Source organism: Corella eumyota, chromosome 4, assembly GCF_963082875.1.
Source record: "Corella eumyota chromosome 4, kaCorEumy4.1, whole genome shotgun sequence".
Lineage (NCBI taxonomy): Eukaryota > Metazoa > Chordata > Ascidiacea > Phlebobranchia > Corellidae > Corella > Corella eumyota.
The window spans coordinates 16047464-16073024 of NC_137493.1; the positions used below are offsets into that span (position 1 = coordinate 16047464).

The 25561-nt window shown below is 34.2% G+C and overlaps 1 protein-coding gene across 1 annotated transcript in view; it reads left to right on the plus strand.

Moving 5' to 3' along the window:
- Positions 1-25354, plus strand: part of LOC145750952 (uncharacterized) — a 37499-nt gene extending 12145 nt beyond the window's left edge. The window contains exons 17-54 of the mRNA XM_082567022.1: positions 120-269; positions 441-563; positions 785-1083; positions 1239-1426; positions 1603-1756; positions 1969-2126; positions 2352-2516; positions 2700-2804; positions 2969-3372; positions 3622-3817; positions 3908-4100; positions 4181-4373; positions 4434-4523; positions 4608-4710; positions 5022-5134; positions 5206-5321; positions 5393-6799; positions 6998-7064; positions 7275-8846; positions 8940-11417; positions 11508-14459; positions 15013-15146; positions 15564-15750; positions 17639-17774; positions 18091-18242; positions 18779-18937; positions 19703-19888; positions 21080-21150; positions 21434-21478; positions 21564-21785; positions 21895-21966; positions 22039-22092; positions 22200-22262; positions 22429-22534; positions 23186-23308; positions 23433-23513; positions 23707-23784; positions 24223-25354. Of these exons, the coding sequence (XP_082423148.1) occupies positions 120-269; positions 441-563; positions 785-1083; positions 1239-1426; positions 1603-1756; positions 1969-2126; positions 2352-2516; positions 2700-2804; positions 2969-3372; positions 3622-3817; positions 3908-4100; positions 4181-4373; positions 4434-4523; positions 4608-4710; positions 5022-5134; positions 5206-5321; positions 5393-6799; positions 6998-7064; positions 7275-8846; positions 8940-11417; positions 11508-14459; positions 15013-15146; positions 15564-15750; positions 17639-17774; positions 18091-18242; positions 18779-18937; positions 19703-19888; positions 21080-21150; positions 21434-21478; positions 21564-21785; positions 21895-21966; positions 22039-22092; positions 22200-22262; positions 22429-22534; positions 23186-23308; positions 23433-23513; positions 23707-23784; positions 24223-24467 (13340 nt within the window). The 3' untranslated portion in view covers positions 24468-25354. The remainder of the gene's footprint in view (positions 1-119; positions 270-440; positions 564-784; positions 1084-1238; positions 1427-1602; positions 1757-1968; positions 2127-2351; positions 2517-2699; positions 2805-2968; positions 3373-3621; positions 3818-3907; positions 4101-4180; positions 4374-4433; positions 4524-4607; positions 4711-5021; positions 5135-5205; positions 5322-5392; positions 6800-6997; positions 7065-7274; positions 8847-8939; positions 11418-11507; positions 14460-15012; positions 15147-15563; positions 15751-17638; positions 17775-18090; positions 18243-18778; positions 18938-19702; positions 19889-21079; positions 21151-21433; positions 21479-21563; positions 21786-21894; positions 21967-22038; positions 22093-22199; positions 22263-22428; positions 22535-23185; positions 23309-23432; positions 23514-23706; positions 23785-24222) is intronic.
- The last annotated feature ends 207 nt before the right edge of the window (positions 25355-25561 follow it).

Here is a 25561-nt window from a genome sequence, read left to right on the forward strand (position 1 = left end):
AAGTATCGAATAATAGTTTGATACAATAGTTATTATTTTTATGTTTCAGTATTGCTTTAGTATAAATCTTTTGTTATTATTTTCTAAATTGGTTTTATAGTAAAGTATTTGTATAACAGTAATGCTACCACCAAGAAATGTGAAGGTTGTAAATATTGAAACAAACTCTGCAACGGTGACTTGGGAATCTGCATCTTCAGCCGCGGTCGGATATCGAATACTTGTCGCAATTCAACAAACAAATGATCTTATTATGTCGACAAGTGTTGGTATATAGCTTTGTGGAAATCTTATTTTATGGATTTGATTGTAAAATCAAATTTTATCTTTTATCTTTAAAGTGTTTGCAAATTTCTGTTTTAAAAAAGTGAAAAAATTTCTCCAATTTTTTCGATTTGGTTTTAAATCTTAAAAAATTTATTTAATTTTTTCTAATCAAGGTGGTACATTTTTATCTGCTGAGGTGAATCATCTTATGCCAGGAAATCGATATAATCTAAGTATTAGCGCAATTTACAGGAACAACAAGGAGAGTTCAGCAGAAATGCGTTTTTTTACTACAGGTAATTAAGTTAAAACTTCTTTTTAAATAATTTTAAAACAATGTCATTAAAGAAAAGTAAGTAGTTGTATAAACATAATATTAACTTTGTTGTCGCAATGCTTATCTAACATACACTGCAAAATTGCTATGAATGTACTGTATGTTTACAATATCAAATTTAATTCCTGAATGTAATTAGTATGCAAATTTTGTAAAGCAATAACAGTCAATATTTTATAGAAATAGTTGCACCAAAAAGTTTGTACGTCAATAATATCCGCGAATCATCCGTAAACCTTCAATGGAGCCGACTCCGGTCACATTCGGACCTTTCAGGTGGTAACCGAATGAACCCGGTAGTATATGAAGTTGAAATATTGGATAGCAACAGAAGGACGGTTACTACTCGAACCTTCAACTCTCAAGAAGGTCAAATACCTGATGACAACTACGTTTCAAACTATGTTATTGATTCGGACTTTTTATCTGCAACTTTTCATTATCTTGTGCCAGGAAGCACTTATAACGCAAGTGTTAAGGTAAGAAAAGTCTGTAATATAGAAAAAAAAGTATTTTTAAATATTATAATAAAAAGGCTGTCCAGGGTATACACTTACAATAACATTTGATACCTTGAGTTTTGTAACTTTGCATATCTTGTTTGTTTTGACTTGCAACATTTTTATTACTTTAGGCATTAATTGGAGACAATTCTAGTCCTGCAAAAACTGTACAATTCTCAACACTTCCCACTTCAATTCGGATCGACCTTGTTATCGCCGTTGAAGTTTCACGAGAATTAAATAGCCGCGAGACAGCGCATGTGCGCTCGTTTTTGAAATCTTTAGTGCAAGCTTCCCAAGTCGGAAATAATGCTTTAAGGTTACTATAAGAAATTACTTTTTTGTATTCACATAATGATTTTAGAGCTTAGGCAAATAATGGTATTTAATTTATTTTAAACCTATTTTATTGTGTTAGTCAGGGTAACGAATATATATGTATATTTTTTTTATACTACGTTATAACATAGTCACTGAACCGAATTTTGTTTGTAGAGTTGGAATTATGTTGCTTGAGGATACACCTAAAATTGTGATCGACTTAGCCAACTCTGAAAGTAGAACTGAAATTGTAGAACAAATATCTGACATTGATGTCACTTTTGGGGCTCACCGCTTGGAAGAAAATGTTTTCCTTGACGAATTACGAGTAAAAAATAGTTAAACATATTATTTTAATAACTTTTAATGAATTCAACATATGTTTGTGTACCTTTTAAATAAAGATACAAATATTTTTTTATGTAGATTAGTTGTAACTTCTTTTAAACCTTTTTAAAACTTGAATAATGAGTTATTTTTTATTTGTTCAACATAACGACTAAGTTTTTTTTCATGTATACATTTATTATTTTAACACAGAACGCATTTTCTACATCAAGATCTGGTGTTAGTAAGGTCTTGCTTTTACTTAATACTAACCAACATCACAGCAATGTTTTACCTGACGAAGCCGACTTGGAAGAATTAGGAATTATTCCAATTGTTGTGCAAATGGCTTCAGAGTTTATTGGGTCAAGGTAATTAAAAGCTTTATCATGCTTTGATGTTTTTTGATTTAAACAAAGTAAATCTTTAAAAATTTATATTAAGCATAAATTTGTTGGTCTAAATAATATTTTAAAAAATTTATTCTTGATACGGTATTTTTTTTTTTTTTTAAGAATAGTTGGTTTATAGTTAAAATAAAAAGCAAATCTTATAAACCTTTTCGATTATTTTTAATATTTTATTTTCTTTTGCAGTAATGTAAAACGTCTTTACTCATTTGAAAGCACTGAATCTTTATATCAAGCTGTTCCATTGTTGACAAGAGATTTTAAGTTAATTGAAAGAAATCCAATCGATCGTGTTTTGAACGAACGCAGACTTATGGCAACAAATTTCAGAACTTACAACATAACTGCAAAGTAAATTTAAATACACTTTTAACCGTTTTACTATTTATAATCACCTAAGGACTATAATACGGTGTTTCTAAATATCTTTAAAAACTATGAAAGTGAAAGATCGGAACAAGTAAAAGAATTAACATTTTAGAGATTTATGTCGTGAAATTTTAACTTATTATATTATTAAACCTGTGTTTTTAGCAATGCTGTGATTGGCTGGGAACCTCCACAAGTTACACCTTGGTCATATCAAGTTATAGTTACCTCTAATGGTGAATATGTTGCTGTAACAACATTACAAGCAAGGTAACAAATATTTTAAAATGAGTCAAAACTTATATTAAAACTACAATTTTATTTTGAATTAAGGAAAAAACGTTTTTGTTAGTTTATCGCCACTAGTTTTTCTAAAATTATGGTTACTTTAGGTTTTATAAATTTGATTTATTCTAGATTCGATTTTTTTTTAGAAATCGTTGGTTAATGTTGAGTGGTTTGCGATCAAACGCTGCTTATCATGTAATCTTGAAGTTATTTGGTAAAGATATCAACGCCATTTCAGAGTTAAATTTTATTGCCAAACAAGGTTCTTATACCTCTGATGCAGCATTTAAAGTTCAGGGATTTACTGATTTTAGCACTCTTCAAAATAAACTGCAAAGCTTAGCCAGAAATACTGAAATTCTAACCTCTACCATACCTCAAATTGATAGTACTACGATGTCTACAAGTCTTCCAAATAAGTTTGACCAACTTGATTTAATTGAACCGATTATTGAAAGTCCAAAGAGTGGTTTAGACGAAGCATCAAGTATTTTAAATGAAAGTGTTAGCGACATATCCCATTCTATCGTTATTCAACCTCCTACACAAGGTAAAGTGTTGTAACTAACAAAATATAAGTTAAAGTTACTTTAGTTTTACGTTCTTCTAATCTACGTAAAATAGTACATGTCTTGTAAAGTGAAAGGTGTTCATTACTTTTTTTTATCAGTTTGTGGTGATTCAGTAATTTAACTTGATTCCTGGTATTTGCAATTACAAATGTTAAAAGTGTTTTGTGTTTGCGCTTTTCATATATCAACTTCGTTTAGTTAAAACGTTCTTTTTATTGGCAATTTAGTAAGAGATGGTCCGCGACTGCCCAGTCCTGAAATTACTCGGCCTGAAGGGGTTTTGTTTTCCAAGGGTGTATCAAATAATAAAATACAGTCTCCTGCATCATCTGATCAGTCAATTCTATTTAATGTTACTCGTAAGAATCACCGGTCTGTTATGCTTTCTTGGAAGACACTTAAACATGTTGAAAGAAAATTAAGGTAAGTTCAAGTACTGTTTAAAAAATTTAGTTTAGGAAAAACTTTATAAATTTTAAACTTGAAATATTTTAATACTGTTATGTTTTTTAGATATCGAATTAAGGTATATCTTGTTGAATCATCTGGTAATCGCATCTTCAAGCGCACAAAATACCCTGCAAATGGCAGAAGTAAGCAACTTATAAGCAACTTATTACCTGGAACGACATATTTCTTTACGTTGGATGAATTTTCTAAGGGCAAAAAACATCATGATAGGGTCGTGGCTCAGCTATTCATAACGGTAAATGTTTATGTACAGTTTTATTGAAATTACAGTAAAGTAAGAAAGGTTTTCGTAAAATAAAGATAATTTATTAACAGACTGACGTTGAAAGTCCGGTATTGCACGCTGTTACATATACGAATACATCGTCTGCACGATTAACATGGAAGAGACAAAGACAACCAGCATCTGATTACGAGTTTATGATTTATGAAGATACAACTAACCGAACTTTTTTCAAGAAAGTTATAGTTCAAAGAGCTTCAACAAAGAAAAACTCTTACATACATGGTAATAAACTGTAACTATTGTGTAAACTTATTGGTTATTAAATAAAACAAAATCTAACAGGATTACAGCCAGGAACAAATTACACTGCTTTTGTAACTGCGATTTACAACACCAAAAGAAGCAAAACATCAAGTGTTAGTTTTACAACAAGTATGTTCAAAATTTCCAAATTTAATTTGTAACATTAATAAACTGTTTTTTAGTGTAGCTTGCTTATTCACATTACTTTTTAAGGGCCGCATCGACCTATAAACTTGCAAGTTAATCGCATTTCTCGATTTCGATATAGAGTTTCATGGCAACGACCAGCGGGAAGATTAACAAGTTATAAATTCAAGTAAGTTTTTTAATCGATTTGCCGTGTATGGTTTGCATTTCATTGTCGTAATATGGTGACGACTTGCATATTAATATTTGTTCTTTGTGATTTACCCGAGCACTACAAAAGGCAGTTTGGTTTGTTTTATAGGCCTATAAACTGAATATAATAATATAACTCTAATTTGTAGATTTTTAAAGTTTAAGTATATACTAAATTTAAGAATAACCAAAAAAACTGAGATCTAACAAATTTAAAAAAAAATTTTAATAGAATCAAAAATAATTTTAGGCTTAAGTGCACCTGATAAAAATTGAAATTCTTTTTAGGTACAAAATAAGAGGAATTGTTAAACAAATCAATGTTGATAAGAACACTTTACATTTTGACGTTAATGTTCCGGACAACTCAAGATTGTTGATAGTTGGATATACATACTCAGGTTTAATTTTTTTATTATTTGGACCTTTATTAAAATACTATACTTAAATTTAATAAAAAGTAAACATTTAGGAGTACGTAGAAGCGAATGGACACGAGTAATTCTAAAAACAGGGTCTTCAGAAAATGATTCACCAAGCTTAGCAGATTATGTATCAGAAAAGGACAACGACTTAGATTTTATTGAGGTTTGTAAAAAATTAAAAATATATAAAACTATAGCAAACATTAAAATAAATTTAAATTATTTCCTTTAAAGGATGAAATAATAGACACAAAAAATAGAAATTCAAACAACAGAAACCCTACAAATCGAGATCCAAACAACAAAGATCTAAACAACAGAGATCAAAACAACAGAGATCCAAACAACAGAGATCCAAATAACAGAGATCCAAACAACAGAGATCCAAACAACAGAGATCCAACCAATCGAGATCCAAACAACAAAGGTATAAACAACAGAGATCAAACGAATCGAGATCCAAATAACAAAGATATAAACAACAGAGATCAAACTTACCGAGATCCATCTGATCGTGATCCTAACAATGCAGATCCAAACAATAGAGATTCAAACAACAAATATCCGAAAAATCGAGATCCAACTGATCGAGATCCAAACAATAGAGATCCGAAAAATCAAGATTCAACTACCCGAAGTCCAACAGATCAAGACTCAAATGATCGAAACCCAACTGATCTAGATCCAAACAATAGAGATCCAACTAATCGAGACCCAAACAACAGAGACTCAACCAATAAAGATCCAAACAACAGAGATCCGAACAATCGAGATCCAAACAACAGAGATCCAATTGATCGAGATCCGAGCAATAGAGACCCAACTGATCGAGACCCAACTGATCGAGACCCAATGAACAAAAATTCGAACAATCGAGAACCAACAGATCGAGATCCAAACAATCAAGATCCAAACAACAGAGATACGAAAAATAGAAATCCAAACAATAGAGATCCAAACAATAGAGATTCAAACAATCGAAACCTAAACAATCGAGACCCAGACAACAGAGATCCAACTGATCAGGACCCAACTGATCGATTTTTAAACAACAGAGACCCAAAAAATCGAAATCCAACTAACCGAGATCCAAATAATCGAGATCCAACTGATCGAAATCCAAACAATAGAGATCCAACAGATCGAGATCCAACAGATCGAGATCCAAATAACAAAGATCCAACAGGTCGTGATCTAAACAACAGAGACCCAACAGAACAAGATACAAACAACAGAGACCCAACAAGTCGAAATCCAAATAACAAAGTTACAACTGGTCGAGATCCAAACAATAGAGATCCAATTGATCGAGATCCAAACACCAGAGACCCAACAAATCGAGATCCAAACAATAGAGACCCAACAAATCAAGATCCAAAAAACAGAGACCCAATAGCTCGAGATCCTAACAACAAAGATCCAATTGATCGTGATTCAAACAACAGAAACCCAATTGATCGAGATTCAAACAACAGAGATCCAACAAATCGAGATCCAAACAACAGAGACCCAACCAATCGAGATCCAAACAACAAAGATCCAATTGATCGAGATCCAAACAACAGAGATTCAACAGATCGAGATCTAAGCACTAAAGACCCAACAGGTCGAGATCCAAATAACAAAGATCCAAGTGATCGAGATCCAAACAACAAAGACCCAACCGGTCGAGATCCAAACAACAGAGATCCAACAGATCGAGATCCAAACAACAGAGATCCAACAGATCGAGATCCAAACAACAAAGATCCAACAGATCGAGATCCAAACAACAAAGATCCAACAGATCGAGATCCAAACAACAGAGATCCAACAGATCGAGATCCAAACAACAGAGATCCAACAGATCGAGATCCAAACAACAAAGATCCAACAGATCGAGATCCAAACAACAGAGACCCAACAGGTCGAGATTCAAACAACAGAGATCTAACAGATCAAGATCCAAACAACAGAAATCTAACAGATCAAGATCCAAACAACAGAGATCCAACAGATCGAGATCCAAACAACAAAGATCCAACAGATCGAGATCCAAACAACAGAGATCCAACAGATCGAGATCCAAACAACAAAGACCCAACCGGTCGAGATCCAAACAACAGAGATCCAACAGATCGAGATCCAAACAACAGAGATCCAACAGATAGAGATCTAAACAACAGAGACTCATCAGGTCGAGATTCAAACAACAGAGATCTAACAGATCAAGATCCAAACAACAGAGATCCAACAGATCGAGATCCAAACAACAAAGATCCAACAGATCGAGATCCAAACAACAGAGACCCAACAGGTCGAGATTCAAACAACAGAGATCTAACAGATCAAGATCCAAACAACAGAGATCTAACAGATCAAGATCCAAACAACAGAGATCCAACAGATCGAGATCCAAACAACAAAGATCCAACAGATCGAGATCCAAACAACAGAGATCCAACAGATCGAGATCAAAACAACAGAGACCCAACAGATCAAGATACAAACAACAGAGATCTAACAGATCAAGATCCAAACAACAAAGATCCAACAGATCGAGATCCAAACAACAGAGATCCAACAGATCGAGATCCAAACAACAGAGACCCAACAGATCAAGATCCAAACAACAAAGATCCAACAGATCGAGATCCAAACAACAAAGATCCAACAGATCGAGATCCAAACAACAGAGACCCAACAGGTCGAGATTCAAACAACAAAGATCTAATTGTTCACGATCCAAACAACAGAGATCCAACAGATCGAGATCCAAATAACAGAGACCCAATAGCTCGAGATCCAAACAACAAAGATCCAATTGATCGTGATTCAAACAACAGAGACCCAACAAATCGAGATCCAAACAACAAAGACCCAACCGGTCAAGATCCAAACAACAGAGATACAACAAATCGAGATCCAAACAACAGAGACCCAATAGCTCGAGATCCAAACAAAAGAGACCCATCAGGTCGAGATCCAAATACCAGAGACCCAACAGATCGAGATCCAAACAACAGAGACCCAACAGATCGAAATCCAAAAAATAAAGTTACAACTGGTCGAGATCCAAATAACAAAGTTCTAACTGATCGAGATCCAAACAACAGAGACCCAACAGATCGAGATCCAAACAACATAAACTCAACAGGTCGAGATCCAAACAACAGAGATCCAATTGATCGAGATCCAAACACCAGAGACCCAACAAATCGAGATCCAAACAACAGAGACCCAACAGATCAAGATCCAAACAAAAGAGACCCAATAGCTCGAGATCCAAACAGCAAAGATCCAATTGATCGTGATTCAAACAACAGAAACCCAACTGATCGAGATTCAAACAACAAAGATCCAATTTATCGAGATCCAAACAACAGAGATCCAACAGATCGAGATCCAAGCACTAAAGACCCAATAGCTCGAGATCCAAACAACAAAGATCCAATTGATCGTGATTCAAACAACAGGGACCCAACAAAGCGAGATCCAAACAACAAAGACGCAACCGGTCAAGATCCAAACAACAGAGATCCAAACAACAGAGACCCAATAGCTCGAGATCCAAACAACAGAGACCCATCAGGTCGAGATCTAAACAAAAGAGACCCAACAAATCGAAATCCAAACAACAGAGATCCAACCAATCGAGATCCAAACAACAAAGATCCAATTGATCGAAATCCAAACAACAAAGTTCCAAGTGATCAAGATCCAAATAACAAAGACCCAACCGGACAAGATCCAAACAACAGAGATTCAACAGATCGAGATCCAAACAACAGAGATCCAACAGATCGAGATCCAAACAACAGAAACCCAATAGCTCGAGATCCAAACAACAAAGATCTAATTGATCGTGATTCAAACAACAGAAACCCAACTGATCGAGATTCAAACAAAAGAGATCCAACAAATCGAGATCCAAACGACAGAGACTCAACCAATCGAGATCCAAACAACAAAGATCCAATTGATCGAGATCCAAACAACAGATTTCAATCAGATCGAGATCCAAGCACTAAAGACCCAACAGTACAAGATCCAAAGAACAGAGATCCAACAAATCAAGATCCAAACAACAGAGATCCAACAAATCGAGATCCAAACAACAGAGACCCAATAGCTCGAAATCCAAACAACAGAGATCCAATTGATCGAGATCCAAACAACAGAGATCGAACAGAACGAGATCCAAACAACAGAGATCCAACAGATCGAGATCCAAACAACAGATACCCAACAGATAGAGATGCAAACAACAGAGACCCAACAAGTCGAGATCCAAACAACAGAGATCCAACAGATCAAAATCCAAACAACAGAGATCCAACAGATCTAGATCCAAACAACAGAGACCCAACAGATAGAGATCCAAACAACAGAGACCCATCAGGTCGAGATCCAAGCAACAGAGATTCAACAGATCGAGATCCAAACAACAGAGATCCAACAGATCGAGTTCCAAACAACAGAGACTCATTAGGTCGAGATCCAAACAACAGAGACCCATCAGGTCGACATTCAAACAACAGACCCCCATCAGATCGAGATCCAAACAACAGAGATCCAACAAATCGAGAGCCAAACAACACAGACCCATCAGGTCGAGATCCGAACAACAAAGATCCAGTTGATAAAGATCCAAACAACAAAGACCCAACAGGTCGAGATCCAAATAACAAAGTTCCAAGTGGTCGAGATCCAAACAACAAAGATCCAACAGATCGAGATCCAAACAACAAAGATCCAATTGATCGAGATCCGAACAACAAAGATCCAACAGATCGAGATCCAAACAACAAAGTTCCAAGTGATCGAGATCCAAACAACAGCGATCCAATTGATCGAGATCCGAACAACAGAGATCCAAACAACAAAGATCCAATTGATCGTGATTTAAACAACAGAGACCAAATCGGTCAAGATCCAAACAACAGAGATCCAACAAATCGAGATCCAAACAACAGAGACCCAACACATCGAGATCCAAACAACAAACACCCAATACCTCGAGATCCAAACAACAAAGATCCAATTGATCGTGTTTCAAACAACAGAACCCCAACTGATCGAGATTTAAACAACAGAGATCCAACAAGTCGTGATCCAAACAACAAAGTTTCAAGTGATCGAGATCCAAACAACAAAGACCCATCAGGTCGGGATCCAAACAACAAAGATCCAACAGATCGAGTTCCAAACAACAGAGATCCAACATATCGAGATCCAAACAACAGAGCCTCATCAGGTCGAGATCCAAACAACAGAGACGACCCATCAGTTCGAGATTCAAACAACAGAGACCCATCAGATCGAGATCCAAACAACAGAGATCCAATTGATCGAGATTCAATTAACAGAGATCCAATTGATCCTGATCCAAACAACAGACATCCAACAAATCGAGATCCAAACAACATAGACCCATCAGGTCGAGATCCAAACAACAAAGATTCAATTGATAGAGATCCAAACAACAGAAATCCAACAAATCGAGATCCAAACGACAAAGACCCAACAGGTCGAGATCCAAATAACAGAGACCCATCAGGTCGAGATCCAAACAACAAAGTTCCAAGTGGTCAAGATCCAAACAACAGAGATCCAACAGATCGAGATCCAAACAACAGAGACCCATCAGGTCGAGATCCAAACAACAAAGTTCCAAGTGATCGAGATCTAAACAACAGCGATTTAATTGATCGAGATCCAAACAACAGAGATCCAACAGATCGAGATCCAAACAACAGAGACCCAATAGCTCGAAATTCAAACAACAAAGACACAACCGGTCAAGATCCAAACAACAGAGACCCAACAAATCGAGATGCAAACAACAAAGACCCAACAAGTCGAGATCCAAACAACAAAGTTCTAAGTGATCGAGATCCAAACAACAAAGATCCAGTTGATCCTGATTCAAACAACAGAGACCCAACAAATCGAGATCCAAACAACAAAGACCTAACCGGTCAAGATCCAAACAACAGAGATCCAACAAATCGAGATCCAAACAACAGAGACCCAACAAATCGAAATCCAAACAACAAAGACCCAACAGGTCGAGATCCAAACAACAGAGACCCATCAGGTCGAGATCCAAACAACAGAGACCCAACAGATCGAGATCCAAACAACAGAGATCCATCAGGTCGAGATCCAAACAACAGAAACCCATCAGGTCGAGATCCAAACAACAGAGACCCATCAGGTCGAGATCCAAACAACAGAGACCCAACAGATCGAGATCCAAACAACAGAGACCCATCAGGTCGAGATCCAAACAACAGAGACCCAACAGATCGAGATCCAAACAACAGAGACCCATCAGGTCGAGATCCAAACAACAGAGACCCAACAGATCGAGATCCAAACAACAGAGACCCATCAGGTCGAGATCCAAACAACAGAGACCCAACAGATCGAGATCCAAACAACAGAGACCCATCAGGTCGAGATCCAAACAACAGAGACCCAACAGATCGAGATCCAAACAACAGAGACCCATCAGGTCGAGATCCAAACAACAGAGACCCATCAGGTCGAGATCCAAACAACAGAGTTCCAATTGATCGAGATCCAAGCACTAAAGACCCAAAAGTTAGAGATCCAAACAACAAAGACCCAACTGATCGTGATTTAAACAATAGTGATCCAACAGATCGAGATTCAAAAGATCCAACTGATCGAGATCCAAACAACAGAGATCCAACTGATCGAGATCCAAACAACAGAGATCCAACAGATCGAGATCCAAACAACAGAGACCCATCAGGTCGAGATTCAAACAACAGAGACTCAACAAATCGAGATCCAAACAACAGAGATCCAACAGGTCGAGATCCAAACAACAGAGATCCACCAAATCGAGATCCAAACAACAGAGACCCAACAGATAGAGATCCAAACAACAGAGATTCAACTGATCGAGATTCAAAAAATCGTGAGCCAAACAATCGGGATCCAACCAACAGAGATCCAACAAATCGAGATCCAAACAACAGAGATCCAACAAATCGAGATCCAAACAACAGAGATCCAACAAATCGAGATCCAAACAACAGAGACCCAACAAATCGAGATCCAAACAACAAAGACCCAACAGGTCGAGATCCAAATAACGAGGTTCCAATTGATCGAGATCCAAGCAACAGAGACCCAACAGATCGAGATCCAAACAACAGAGAACCAACATATCGAGATCCAAAAAATCGTGATCCAAACAATCGAGATCCAACAGATCGAGATCTAAACAACAAAGACCCAACAGATCGATATCCAAACAACAGAGACCCAACAGGTCAAGATCCAAACAACAGAGACCCAACAGGTCGGGATCCAAACAACAAAGATCCAACTGATCGAGATTCAAACAATCGAGATCCAACAGATCGAGATCTAAACAACAAAGACCCAACAAATCAATATCCAAACAACAAAGATCCAATTGATCAAGATCCAAACAACAGAGACCCAACAGATCGAGATCCAAACAACAGAGAACCAACATATCGAGATCCAAAAAATCGTGATCCAAACAATCGAGATCTAAACAACAAAGACCCAACAGATCGATATCCAAACAACAGAGACCCAACAGGTCAAGATCCAAACAACAGAGACCCAACAGGTCGGGATCCAAACAACAAAGATCGAACAAATCGAAATCCAAACAACAGAGAACCAACAGATCGAGATCCAAACAATCGAGATCCAAACAATCGAGATCCAAACAATCGAGATCCAAACAACCGAGATCCAAACAACCGAGATCCAAACAACCGAGATCCAATTGATCGTGATCCAAACAACAAAGAACCAACATATCGAGATCCAAACAATCGAGATCCAAACAACAAAGATCCAATTGATCGAGATCCAAAAAATCGTGATCAAAACAATCGAGATCCAACAGATCGAGATTTAAACAACAAAGACTCAATTGGTCGAGATCCAAACAACAGAGACCCAACAGGTCAAGATCCAAACAACAGAGAGCCAACAGGTCGGGATCCAAACAACAAAGATCCAACAGATCGAGATCCAAACAACAGAGAACCAACAGATCGAGATTCAAACAATCGAGATCCAACAGATCGAGATCCAAACAACAGAGATCCAATTGATCGAGATCCAAAAAATCGTAATCCAAACAAACAAGATCCAACAGGTCGAGATCCAAACATCAGAGACCCAACAGGTCGGGATCCAAACAACAAAGATCCAACTGATCGAGATCCAAACAACAGAGATCCAACAGATCGAGATCCAAACAACAGAGACCCAACAGGTCGGGATCCAAACAACAAAGATCCAACTGATCGAGATCCAAACAACAGAGATCCAACAGATCGAGATCCAAACAACAGAGACTCAACCGATCGAGATCCAAACATTAAAGACCCAACAGATCGAGATCCAAACAACAGAGACCCAACAGATCGAGATCCTAACAACAGAGACCCAATAGATCAAAATTCAAACAACAGAGACCCAACAGGTCGGGATCCAATCAACAAAGATCCAACTGATCGAGATCCAAACAACAGAGATTCAACAGATCGAGATCCAAACAACAGAGACCCAAAAGATAGAGATCCAAACAACGGAGACCCAATAGATCGAAATCCAAACAACAAAAACCCAACAGATCGAGATCCAAGCACTAGAGACCCAACCGATCGAGATCCAAACATTAAAAACCCAACAGATAGAGATCTAAATAACAAAGATTTAACTGATCGAGATCCAAAAAATCGTAAGCCAAACAATCGGGATCCAACCAACAGAGATCCAATAGATCGAGATCCAAAAAACAGGGATCCAACCGATCGAGATCCAAACAACAAAGACCCAACCAGTCAAGATCCAAACAACAGAGACCCAACTAATCGAGATTCATCAGATCGAGATCTAAACAACCGAGACCCAACCGATCGAGATTCAAACAACAAAGATCGAATTGATCGAGATCAAAACCACAGAGATCCAACAAATCAAGATCCAAACAACATAGACCCAACAGATCGAGACCCAACCATTGGAGATCCAAACAATCGAGATCTAAACAACAGAGATCCAACCGATCGAGATCAAAACAACAAACACCCAAAAAATCGAGATCCAATTACTAAAGACCCAACCGATCGAGATCCAAACAACAGAGACCCAACTAATCGAGATCCAATTACTAGAGACCCAACTAATCGAGATCCAAACAACAGAGACCCAAACATTCCAGATGTAAATGGCCGAGATTCGATTAGGACGTTTGATAACCAAATTGTGAAACCATATACTGATATATTAAACGGTAAGAATATTTTTAATCTTTTTTAACAAATTCAATGAGTTGAATTTTTTTACCTGCTTCATGAATTTTTTGTTAATTAAAAACCAACCATTAGCATTTTATATGGCCACTTTTATACAATTGGTGCTAAGAAAGTTACATTTTAACTAGGTAATTTTGTTGTTTAATTTTGGAAAATAATAATTTTCTAGATAAATTTTAATTTTGCTTATTATTTAATGATTTTTTTTGTTTATTTTTTGTGGTAAGTAAGTTGTAATGTCATTCTTGCTTGCTTATTACGTCATGATAGGGGCGGGCTCGTTTCGCGATATTATGTTTGTGCGATCGCAAACTATTTCTGTCTGTGTTTGCATATAGACAATAATTGGATTTATTGGTCGTATGTTTGACTTAACTTTTTTTAAGAATTTAAAATTTTGAGCTTATTTTAAAAGTAACTAAAAGATTCGTAACCACTTTTGAGGGTAAAATTTTAAACCTAAGGTTGCTTATTCAAGCTTTAATAATTTTTGTTACACTAGACTTGTGCGTAGACTTTCGTAAATGACAGGGACTGACTTAACGCCGCATAAGATATTCGTACAGCAAACTGTTAATCCTAACTGTCTGGAAAGTTTCACGTATGAATTAATAGTATGTGAGATGTGTTGTGATACCTATGCGTATATGGTTAAATATTGTCACGTAAACCAATAAAGGTAGTAATGAATTACGTTGGTTATTCAGAAAAAAATTGCAGCTTTAAAAGTGTGTTAAATATAGCGTAACAAATCTAATATAAAAACAGATAAGTTAAGTTATTTTAAAAGACGAAAACTGATAAAAAATAGATAAAATATTCGATTTTAATGATTTATTAAATATGTCATTTATTTTATAGCAGACAGCCAAGCATCAATTTTATTTTTTGATCAGATTACGTAGAAAAAAATATTAAAATACGCTTAACTTTATAGTTTAAATATTATACACTTTTCTAACATACATTTAACCCGATTTTTTAGAATGATAATGGTAAACAATTTAATTTTTGTAAATACAGTAAGAAAGTGATATCGTAATTTAGAAAGGTTAAAATTATAGGAAAATATGTATCACCAGGGCACCACGATGTGCCTTTTAGTTTCGTTTTGTTTTCAATTAACGGAGACATATGTTGATTATATTGTGACGGATGTGGTTAGCAACGAAATGCTTGACTTAGATTTTGAAGAGATGGCAGCTATGGACGATGACATCGAGCATAGGAATTTTAGCCAAATGCTAATGACCGAGCCGACGATGCGGGGTAAGGGTTCGTATTTTCCCGCGAGTGGAACAAATTTTTCCGATGTACGTAAACTGATTCTAAAAGAATTTGTTATAGTAATTGACGACCTTCGCGCTTTCAAATATGATGAGACCATAGCTTATCTCGATGTTCTGAGCTCGTGGTTTGGGTTATATCTCCACGGAATGCAATTAAAGTTATTATGTCTGTTTCTAAGTGGCCATCACAAAGGATTTTCCTAATAACAAAACAAATACGATAAAAACATTGTTATAACAATGCTTTGTAAAACCGTTGTGGGTACAAAACCGCGTATTCAAAATGTGATTAATGTTCAATTTTTAAACACAGTTTATTTTACTTAACTAGTTCTATGCTGAGTAATAGTGTATAAAAGTACTTTGTTTTATTATCTAAGCCAACAAAATGTTATAGGCCTTTCGATTCCAAAATTGTTACAAAGGGGTTGTTGTTAACAAAGTGTTTGTCTTAAATTTTTTGTCTGTTTGTTCGTTTGTTAACACTGGTTGATATAATTAAACCCTCGATCGATTATTTGGTAATGACAGATTAATTTCTCCAAAAAGTAAACATCAAAAAGGTGCAAAGGTCCTGACTTGTCGTTGGTATTTGCGTTTAAGGCCTTAATTAAGATTTATTAATTAATTATAGGTCTTATAAATTAGTTAAGCTTTCATAATGGTTTGATTTATTTCACATTAATTTAAAAATGCAATTTTAATAGTTTATGTATTTACGATTTCTTTGCTTTGCTAATATATAATTTTCACACATATTTTATAGCTTATGTGCTTTTATGATTTATCACATTGCGCTTTGTAAAGCAAAGTCAAAAATATGCCCGTCCATTATATAGAAAGTATTTAAAGGTTTTATTGTGGGTTAAAAATTGCACTTGAAATGTGGACATGGTTTTAATAGTTTAAACAAGGGTTATCGATCACTAATTGACACGATAAGTAAAGCTTACATTCCATTACAAAACCTTATGTAAATGCTATGCCATTTTTTGCGGACTTAACGGTTTTTTGTCGATTTTGGTTTTAGGGAAAAGTGTATTTAACACTTTATAATATTGAGATATAGGTTTTTGTGTTGCGTGGGTTTTTGTAATACGCGTGATTTAACAAATTTTCATTGCGTATGCTTATGTCAACATGTCTTTAACAAAAGAACCCCACTACGATAAAGCGTTAGTGCTTCACAGCTTAATCCTATTTATACAACTGGACGTTTATAATAAATTACTGTCATTTTTACGTCTCTATAACCACGACTTTAGGAATAAATCTTCGTATTTTTGACGCTTATTTTAATCCCAACCCTAGATCAAATGACATTTAGTCGAATGTTATTTTTCGTGATAAAAAATTTGCCGTAAAAGTTAATATTGATATAAGTGTGCCCAGTGTCAATTTAACATTTAATCTGACATGAAAGGGCGTATTTACATTCGGAAACTATTTCATTAAATCGCAAATAACGTTCCCCTATTAAAACGTATTGTTAGTTTGATAATATTAAGCGATAACAGACATGGATTGTAGCAATTGTCACTTGTAATTTTGAAGTAGACGGGGTGGCGCAAATGTAAATATATTAAAACATAAGGTCTGTGGTTCAGATCTTGCCGCATGCGTAGTGCCCTAACCTACACTAGCGGTACCAAGACCGTTAACCGAATGCAGGTTAATGGTAATATTAACACGTCCATAAGGTTTCACTAAAATCAACTCGAGGCTGATTAGTGGTTACCAAAGTAATTCTATAATTGGGATTTGCAGTCGGCCTTCTTTACAAATCCTCTTATGTGTTTTGCCTGTGTTTATGCTTGACATGGCAAGTGATCGACGAATCTTACACGTTTATATTTATGTATTCCTAGAACCAACTTGTATGTCTGGCAACAGCGAACTTTTGTTTTTATTCGACGGGTCGGATCACGTGACTCGCGAAGACTTCAACTACCTCCTTGATTGGTTGAAAAATTTGGTCGAATCATTTGACCTTATGAAAGAAAGGTGAGTAAATTTAAAACGTAACTGAAACTAATTTATTTTGATATACTGCTAAGTATTTTAAAATGTGAAATATTTTTGTTTATGCGATGATATTAAGCTGTTTTGAAATCAGGTCATTTGACTATTATAATCGGATTATAAATATTTATATTCAAATTTAATTTGCGCATATTTTTAAATTGAAATTAAAAATAACTTTTCTAGAGTTAACCTAACAAAAACACCGAAAAACGTATCATAAAAAATACAACCCTATCAAAAATTGTTGCATATAATAATCCCTTATTAATTTAATTATAATTGGATTATATTTTAGCGAAAGTAATGCTAACGAGACGAAAGAAGGTTTAGAGAAAACAAGATTAGCTTTGGTTCAATTCGCTGAAGATCCGAAAATTGAGCTAGGATTAGGAAATCATCTTTCGAGGCTGGCGGTGTGGGATGCAATAGATTCAGTTTCTCGCATTGGTGAGTTCATTTAATTGCTCATAAAGGGTTCGAGAGTAGCATCATAGCCAAAATACAGTCATTAAAGCCATTACTTACGTTATTTAAACTTTTATATTAAACTATAAAACCTGTTGAGGTAATAAGAAAAGAATAATTAAATAAATTCTATTTCTGTAATAAAAAGTGCATGACAAAAAGTAGCCTCAAATGCCGAGCTTAAAGCTGAATATAAAAGTAAATAAATAAATTATTTTTTTTAACAAAGATTGCATGGCAACATTTTGCAAATTCCTGTAAATTTCGGGCTTAAAGTCGAATATGCTTTGACAAAATTCTAATTGTAGTTTTTTTTGAAATCTTAGGTGATAACCTGTTAAATATAATTTAAAATTAAGTTGAAAATATTTGACTTGTGTTAGGTTATTGGGGCAATAATAAAATTTAATTCGCATCATTTATTACTTAGAAGTATGTAAACTCAAATAACAAATATTGAGCAAATATTTGTATTTTAAACACCTACCCTTAAATCAATCACTTTTTGCGATCAACAGGTGGCGCAAATTATGCAGGTCGAGCCCTAGAAATAATTCGAACGTCTGTGCTTGATACCGAGTCAGTCCGACCTGGTGCTAAGAAAATTGTTGTACTCGTTACAGCGGGTTTATCGGAAGACAATATTACAAGCGCTGCTTCAAACTTAAAGCAATCAGGTAGAGTTTTTTTGTTATTCTTTATTGCTATGTTTGGTATGTTTTACATTGTTTATGCGATCTTAAGCAGTGGGTAATGTCATAGGTTTCGAGTTTTTTTTAATAAGTCTGTAAAAGTAGGATTACATACTCCTGCTTAGGACAAAAGTAATTGACTTGGTACATATATAGCATTGTTACGGCCAGTGATTTTTAAAACCTACAAAGGCAACTATAAATTGGTTAAGGTAATGAAAGTTGCCCAATGACTAAACAGATTGTGGCATCCGACTTCAATCATAAAATGATATTAAAAATGAAAGGTCAGGCAAGGTTACATTTAATGTTATATTTCACCTTTAAAATATAGTTCAAAGAACTTAGTTTTATTTTAACCACTGTAGACATCGTAAAATGTTGCGGCGGCATTGAGATTTTATATCCGTTTGTAACTTGTCAATAAACAAAACAAAAAAGATTACACGAAATAAACTTAACAAAACAATTATGTCTTTAAATTTATGTTGAAACACTGTGGCTTTGTTTTGTTATTGGACATACTGTTGTTATTAAATTTTATGTTCGGGTGGAAAATTTAAAAATTTCTTAGAAAATTTGCTGTTAGAGGTGGTTAACTCTTTTTTTTATTTTGTTATTTTATAAAACTCAATAGTCAAACATAATTTATTGTAACTATAATTCTTAAACAAGGGTTTGAACTACTTGACCTAGAAAATAATTTCATAACATATAAACTTAAAATTTTTTCAACTTTTTTGTTATTAGAGGTTGAATTATTCATTGTAAATATTGGAAACGCAAATTTAAACAAAGTGTATGAGGATGCAGCTTCTGATCCCAAACAGAAATTTTTCTACAACGTGGACGATTTCGAACATTTGGAGTCGATTCGAAATCGAATAAAATGGAAAATTTGTCAAGAAGCAAAACCTAAGAAGAATCATAAAAAAGGTCAGAACAACAGTTTTATATATTCAAGTTGTGCATAGTATAGTCGAATAAATATATTGTTTGGTTACATTTAAATTGATTTTAGGTTTTGATAAGAAAACGTAATATAATAAATAATATGAAAAGTTATTTTTTGAAGTAAAATTGGTAAGGTAAACTTTTAACTTGACCAAGTGTCAGAATATGTAGTAACATATAATTACATTTTAACTTTGTAAATTCTATACTGTAATTAAATAACGATATTTATAAAGTTGAAAGACATATTTATTTCACAACTATTCGACCACCCAACAATATGTCAAAAAATATTTCTTTGATTGATTATGAACTTTGAAATTGACTCTCCATTTTTATATCATCGTTTCGTCTTTAACACACCTTAGTTACTAGTCATGCAAATATGCGCAGCGTTGAATAATTTCTGGTCTACATTACGTTATATGGTTGTGTTCTAAACATAGAGTTATATTATGGGGCGGATATGATCGAAATTGTTCACACCGTACTCAAAAATGTCAAAATAACTTATCATAAAACTGTTTCTCACTGTAAGTGGGAAATGAAATATGATATCTTATCTTGACGTAGTGTGGATGACGTCAGCAAGCTTTGTGTTTTTGTAGCAAATATTATGCCACTTGTAAATTTTGGCATACAATATTTTCGTCGTAAAGTTATGGAATAATATTTAAAAAATAGGGTATTTTTTTAACAATTTCAAATATTTGTGACCGCATTTTTCAAGTTCCACTTTTGATCCTCAAATAATGTGGTCATTCTGTGGTAGTTAAATAAATAAATAGCGCTTGTGAAAAACACCCGCTTAATTTTTAACACCAAATGTTTACGCAACTGTCTCTGGACTTTAATGATATATTTTAATGCGATTTAGTTACGTGTGTGGTAGGGTCTGTTATTCGTTGGACATCAATTTAAATTTTGTAATTGTAAAAAAATTGAGATTTGAGTTCTAAACCAGTCTTAATTTCACGTCGTGTGTGGTCATTATTGCTAATTATAACACTTTCTTGAAAGCGGATTTTTATGGGTTATTTACAAAGTTTATTATTTTACTAGCACCTGTACGGGTTTTTATTTTAAACCCGATAAGTCTTGTTTTTGATCCATGAAATATGATCTTGTTATATTATTTATAAATACCTGAAATTATGACTTGATATTATTTAGGTAATTTATCGAAATTAAGGAATAAAAACTGTTCTTGCAAAGACGGCAAACCTGGAAAACCTGGGCCAAAGGTTCGTATGTTTATATCTTAAACCTTAATTAGATGAAAATATAACATTTTATGTGTTTTTTCGTGTAAGCTTTCTTGTTTAAAACAAATGCAAAAGTTAAAATAAATTTAAAGGGCATATTCTCATTTTTAACTGAAGTAAATTGCGAAAAAGTCTCCAAGCTAAATTAACGTAAAGATAAAAAAACGTTTTATGTGACCAATCTCTAGTGGTATGCTATTGTGATATGACATGTTATTCTTCGACAAAGATTGATGTTAACTGACCGCTTATATTATCGCAGGGATCTCGGGGATTAAAGGGAAGCAGAGGGGAGAAAGGAAACCCGGTAACATATTACTTTATATCATGATCACCATAACAAGCGATAAAATTATGAATAAGTCTAGACGACTTTTATTGTATATTAATAGGGTAAAACTGGGGCCCGTGGGAAAGCGGGAACTGCGGGAAAGAGAGGTCTTGTTGGTCTTCCCGGACCTCCCGGACCCAGAGGACCTTCCGGAATGGGGATAAAGCGAAAAGGGGACTCTAATGATGATGCTGATATTGTAACGTCACCGCCTGCTGATAATCTGGTCACTTTGAATTTAAACGAACATTTCGTGACTGGAGAACTAGATGTTATTTTAGACGTAATATTTTTTTAAACACTTTAAGATTTTTATATATAAACGTTTTTTTTAATTTCTATTTAACATTTGTAAGTGCAAGCCAAACATTATAATAAATATCATTTTTTAGGAGTTAAAGGGCCGTAAAGGTGAGCCTGGTGAAATAGGATTGCCAGGACCAATAGGAAACCCTGGAATTCAGGTATAATGATATTTGAAATAAAAAAAAAGTTATACCTAAATAAAATTAATATTTAAACACTTATATTTTTAGGGTGCTGAAGGCGCTGAAGGTATGCGAGGCTTAGCTGGTGTGCAAGGACCAATGGTAAATATTATATTTGTAGGTAACATATACTTAAAAATTGTTGCAATTTGCGTAACATTTAATTTTTTGTTTAAATTTGCTAATTAAGTTAATCCTTTTATTGTTAGGGACCTGCCGGACCCGCCGGCGACCGGGGAATGCCCGGACTGAGGGGACCAATCGGACCCGTGGTAAATAAAAAAATATTAGACCTTTAATATCAATGTTAGGTCAATATATTTTTATATAAGAAAAGTTTTAAACCAAATAAAAATTTTCAAACCACTTTTTTTTAATATGACGTTTTGATTTTGTTAATTTGTCATAAAAAAAAAAAAAAAATGTAATTGCACGCAGGGCCGACCAGGTCTACCAGGTGAAAAGGGTGCAAGTGTTGGCGGTTCTGTTTCGGTCGAAGAAATGGAAAGTATTGCCACAAAAATTTGCTCAGCCATGATCAAAGGTAATAAACATCAAAAGCTTTTTAATTTCGGTCAAGCTTAACCACTTACTGACGTAACTCTGCAAACCTTTCATAACTTGCGTTTCATCATACTTGGAAACTATACCATTACTAACATGAATGCTAAAAATATAAATCAACCCTATTGATATATGACGTGTCAGTCTAATATGTTTGCTTTTAAAACAAAGAGATCCTTTTTAGGCTTAAAACTTTATGGTTTTTATGGTTGAACCTTGACTTGAGGTTTTAAAGAATATTTATTTACACTTTCATAGCTTGAACGTTTTGTTTCCGTTTTATATTATGTTACTGTGATGTATTTGGGTAGGGATTTTCTAAGGCAGTTAAAACTGATTGACTGTTGAAAGATAAGTTTCGTGTTAGTTAATTGTCTTACCTAAGTAAAAATAAGAAATGGGCAAAGGGTTTAACAGTAAGTATATTTTAAAGTAAATAAATTGGCCAAATTTTTATCACAAATTAAAAAATTTGCATCGCTTAGAAGTGGCTTTTATAATCTCTTTTTTTTTCATGAAATGCTCTAAACCATGCATTATGCTTAGTTTAAACATATATATATTAACGTTATATTGACTTTATTATAAGATTATTATTATATTATTAAATTATTAAAAACTTCGTTTACAGAACACGAAAAGCGAACAACTGATGCTGTTGGTGTTAGGTCAAATCGCTTGTCACAAAGTCAACTTCGGTCACTTCGAGGACCTCCCGGTTCGCCCGGATCTAGGGGGTACCCAGGACCACCAGGTGAATAAGATTAAAATTTTTTTTATAAATAAAGTTGTTAAATTTCTGCGTGTGGTTTTAGTTGGCCTTTTAATTATTGCTATTTCAATTATTTTGTTTAAAGCAAGTGTAATTTTAATCTAAGGTCCACAAGGTTATGAAGGCACCTCGGGACCACGTGGGTATCCAGGTTCAGTTGGTCTCAAGGGATCAAGAGGGGATAAGGGTAAATATCGTAGATTTTTAAATTAACTAACTACATTACATAGTTCGAAAATATGTGTATAAAATACTGATTTCTTACTATTTTTACAAAGTTTTGAAATACTACAATACAGTAACTGTAAAGTTTGTAACAACTCTGTTTTAAAAATGTTAAAACTAAGTACAATTTAAATATAACTATCTAACATTTTCAGGTTCGATTGGTGACAAGGGCGAACGAGGTCCATCAGGTATCGGAATACAAGGATCTGCCGGAATTCCTGGGCCACCAGGTTTAAATTTAACTTTTTATATCTTATAGTTGGTAAGACGAAAATAATATTTTATACAGGGTGGGTTAGGAAGCCGAAAACTGTCTGATCTATGTTTTCTTCGAAATTGTACACGTGACTTACTAAACAACAAAAAAATACGGCAAAATAAAATTAAAACTAAATTTACGTTTTTATAAATTGGATTTGATAGAAATATGTTTTAGTAGTATTCTTCTTGTGGTAATCTTTCTACTGGCTTTATTTTATTAATTTAGAAATGATTTTACTTTGTTAATATCTTATTTTGTTGTTATCTTATTGATAGTACCCTTGGTTATTTTAACGTTTCAGGTTGACAGAAAATTAAGATCAACAAAGTATTTCACAATTCGACCCTTCTAAAATATTAAACAAAATATAAGACCTTAGTTAAATACATTTTTAAAATGTTAATAGGAGCCGCGGGACGATCTAGGATTGGTCCAACTGGCCCGGCAGGACCACAAGGTGAAAGGGGTCAACGCGGGGTTAGAGGTTATAAAGGTGCTTCAGGTAAAACAGGTGCATCTGGAAAATGTAGCAACAAACAATGTTCCACTTATCGTCGTGTACGTCGATCCACAAAAAGACAGTTAGAGAGTGACGAGCGCCACCTAACAGATAGTAAGAAAGAAATTAATGGATGGTGGCCATGGGAGTGATTCGTGTTAAAAAGTGCCATTACCTTCAGAATTTTTATTACTTCAACTTATAACTTGAATAGTTTCATTTTAACAAATTGCCATTGTTTCAATAATGCATTTTGACATTCGTCGTGCAAGGCCGGCCTAGCACAGTTTTTATGGGTATATAAACTTGACATTGTTTTTTTTTCATCTTTTTACATTCGTTTCACAAAAACTACAGCATATTGTTATATTTGTTTTTCAGTGTTCATGGTTTAACAAAAATATTAAACAAATCAAATAACGAAAACATTTTATTTACAACCAGATTTAATAAAATACAGCTACACGTTTTTAATTTTTACAAAAAAAGTAATAAATTATTTTAAAATTAAATTTGGCAACCCTCGTTATTAATAGTGTGCACTCAACCATATGAATGACGTCATCAAGTCTTAAGATTGTTGTTAAACTGTAAAATACAGTTTTAAAATTTTCAAAAATGAGAATTAACAAGAAATTAGAGACATAAATGAGCAAATTTTTTTTACCAAATTCGACCGAAAATCGTATACAATTTTAAACATGTAATTTCAAAGAAAAACATTTTAATTGTACAATAAGCCATCTGAACCTCTTAAAAATCATGTTTTATTAAAATGAGGTCAAAAATATGTTTTCAAATTAGCAATTTTTGGCATTTTTTACAAGGCAAAATATCACCTTGCTGTTTTTATAAAATTTGATCAAAAATCGTTTTAAATTGTAAACATTTTTTTATTAAAAAAAACATTTTAATTAAAGGCATATGAAATTTTTTAAAATCATGTTTTTATTGAAATTAAGTCAAAATTTTTTTCGAATGTCAAAATCGGGAGTCGAACTCACATTTCATGATTCGGAAGCAAGCGCCTTACCAAGTACGCCAGTGCAAATGTTTAAATAACTTTGCAATTTTGCGAACGTTTTTTCAAAATAAATAAAATATTGTAAAAAATAATCCTAATTGCATTTAAAACAATAAAACATATTAAAAATACGTAAGTCGTTGTTTATGTTGTATGTTGTTGCATTTGTAGATACTTTAATCGTTATTACAAAAAATTGGGTTCTAATGGAAAATACTAAAA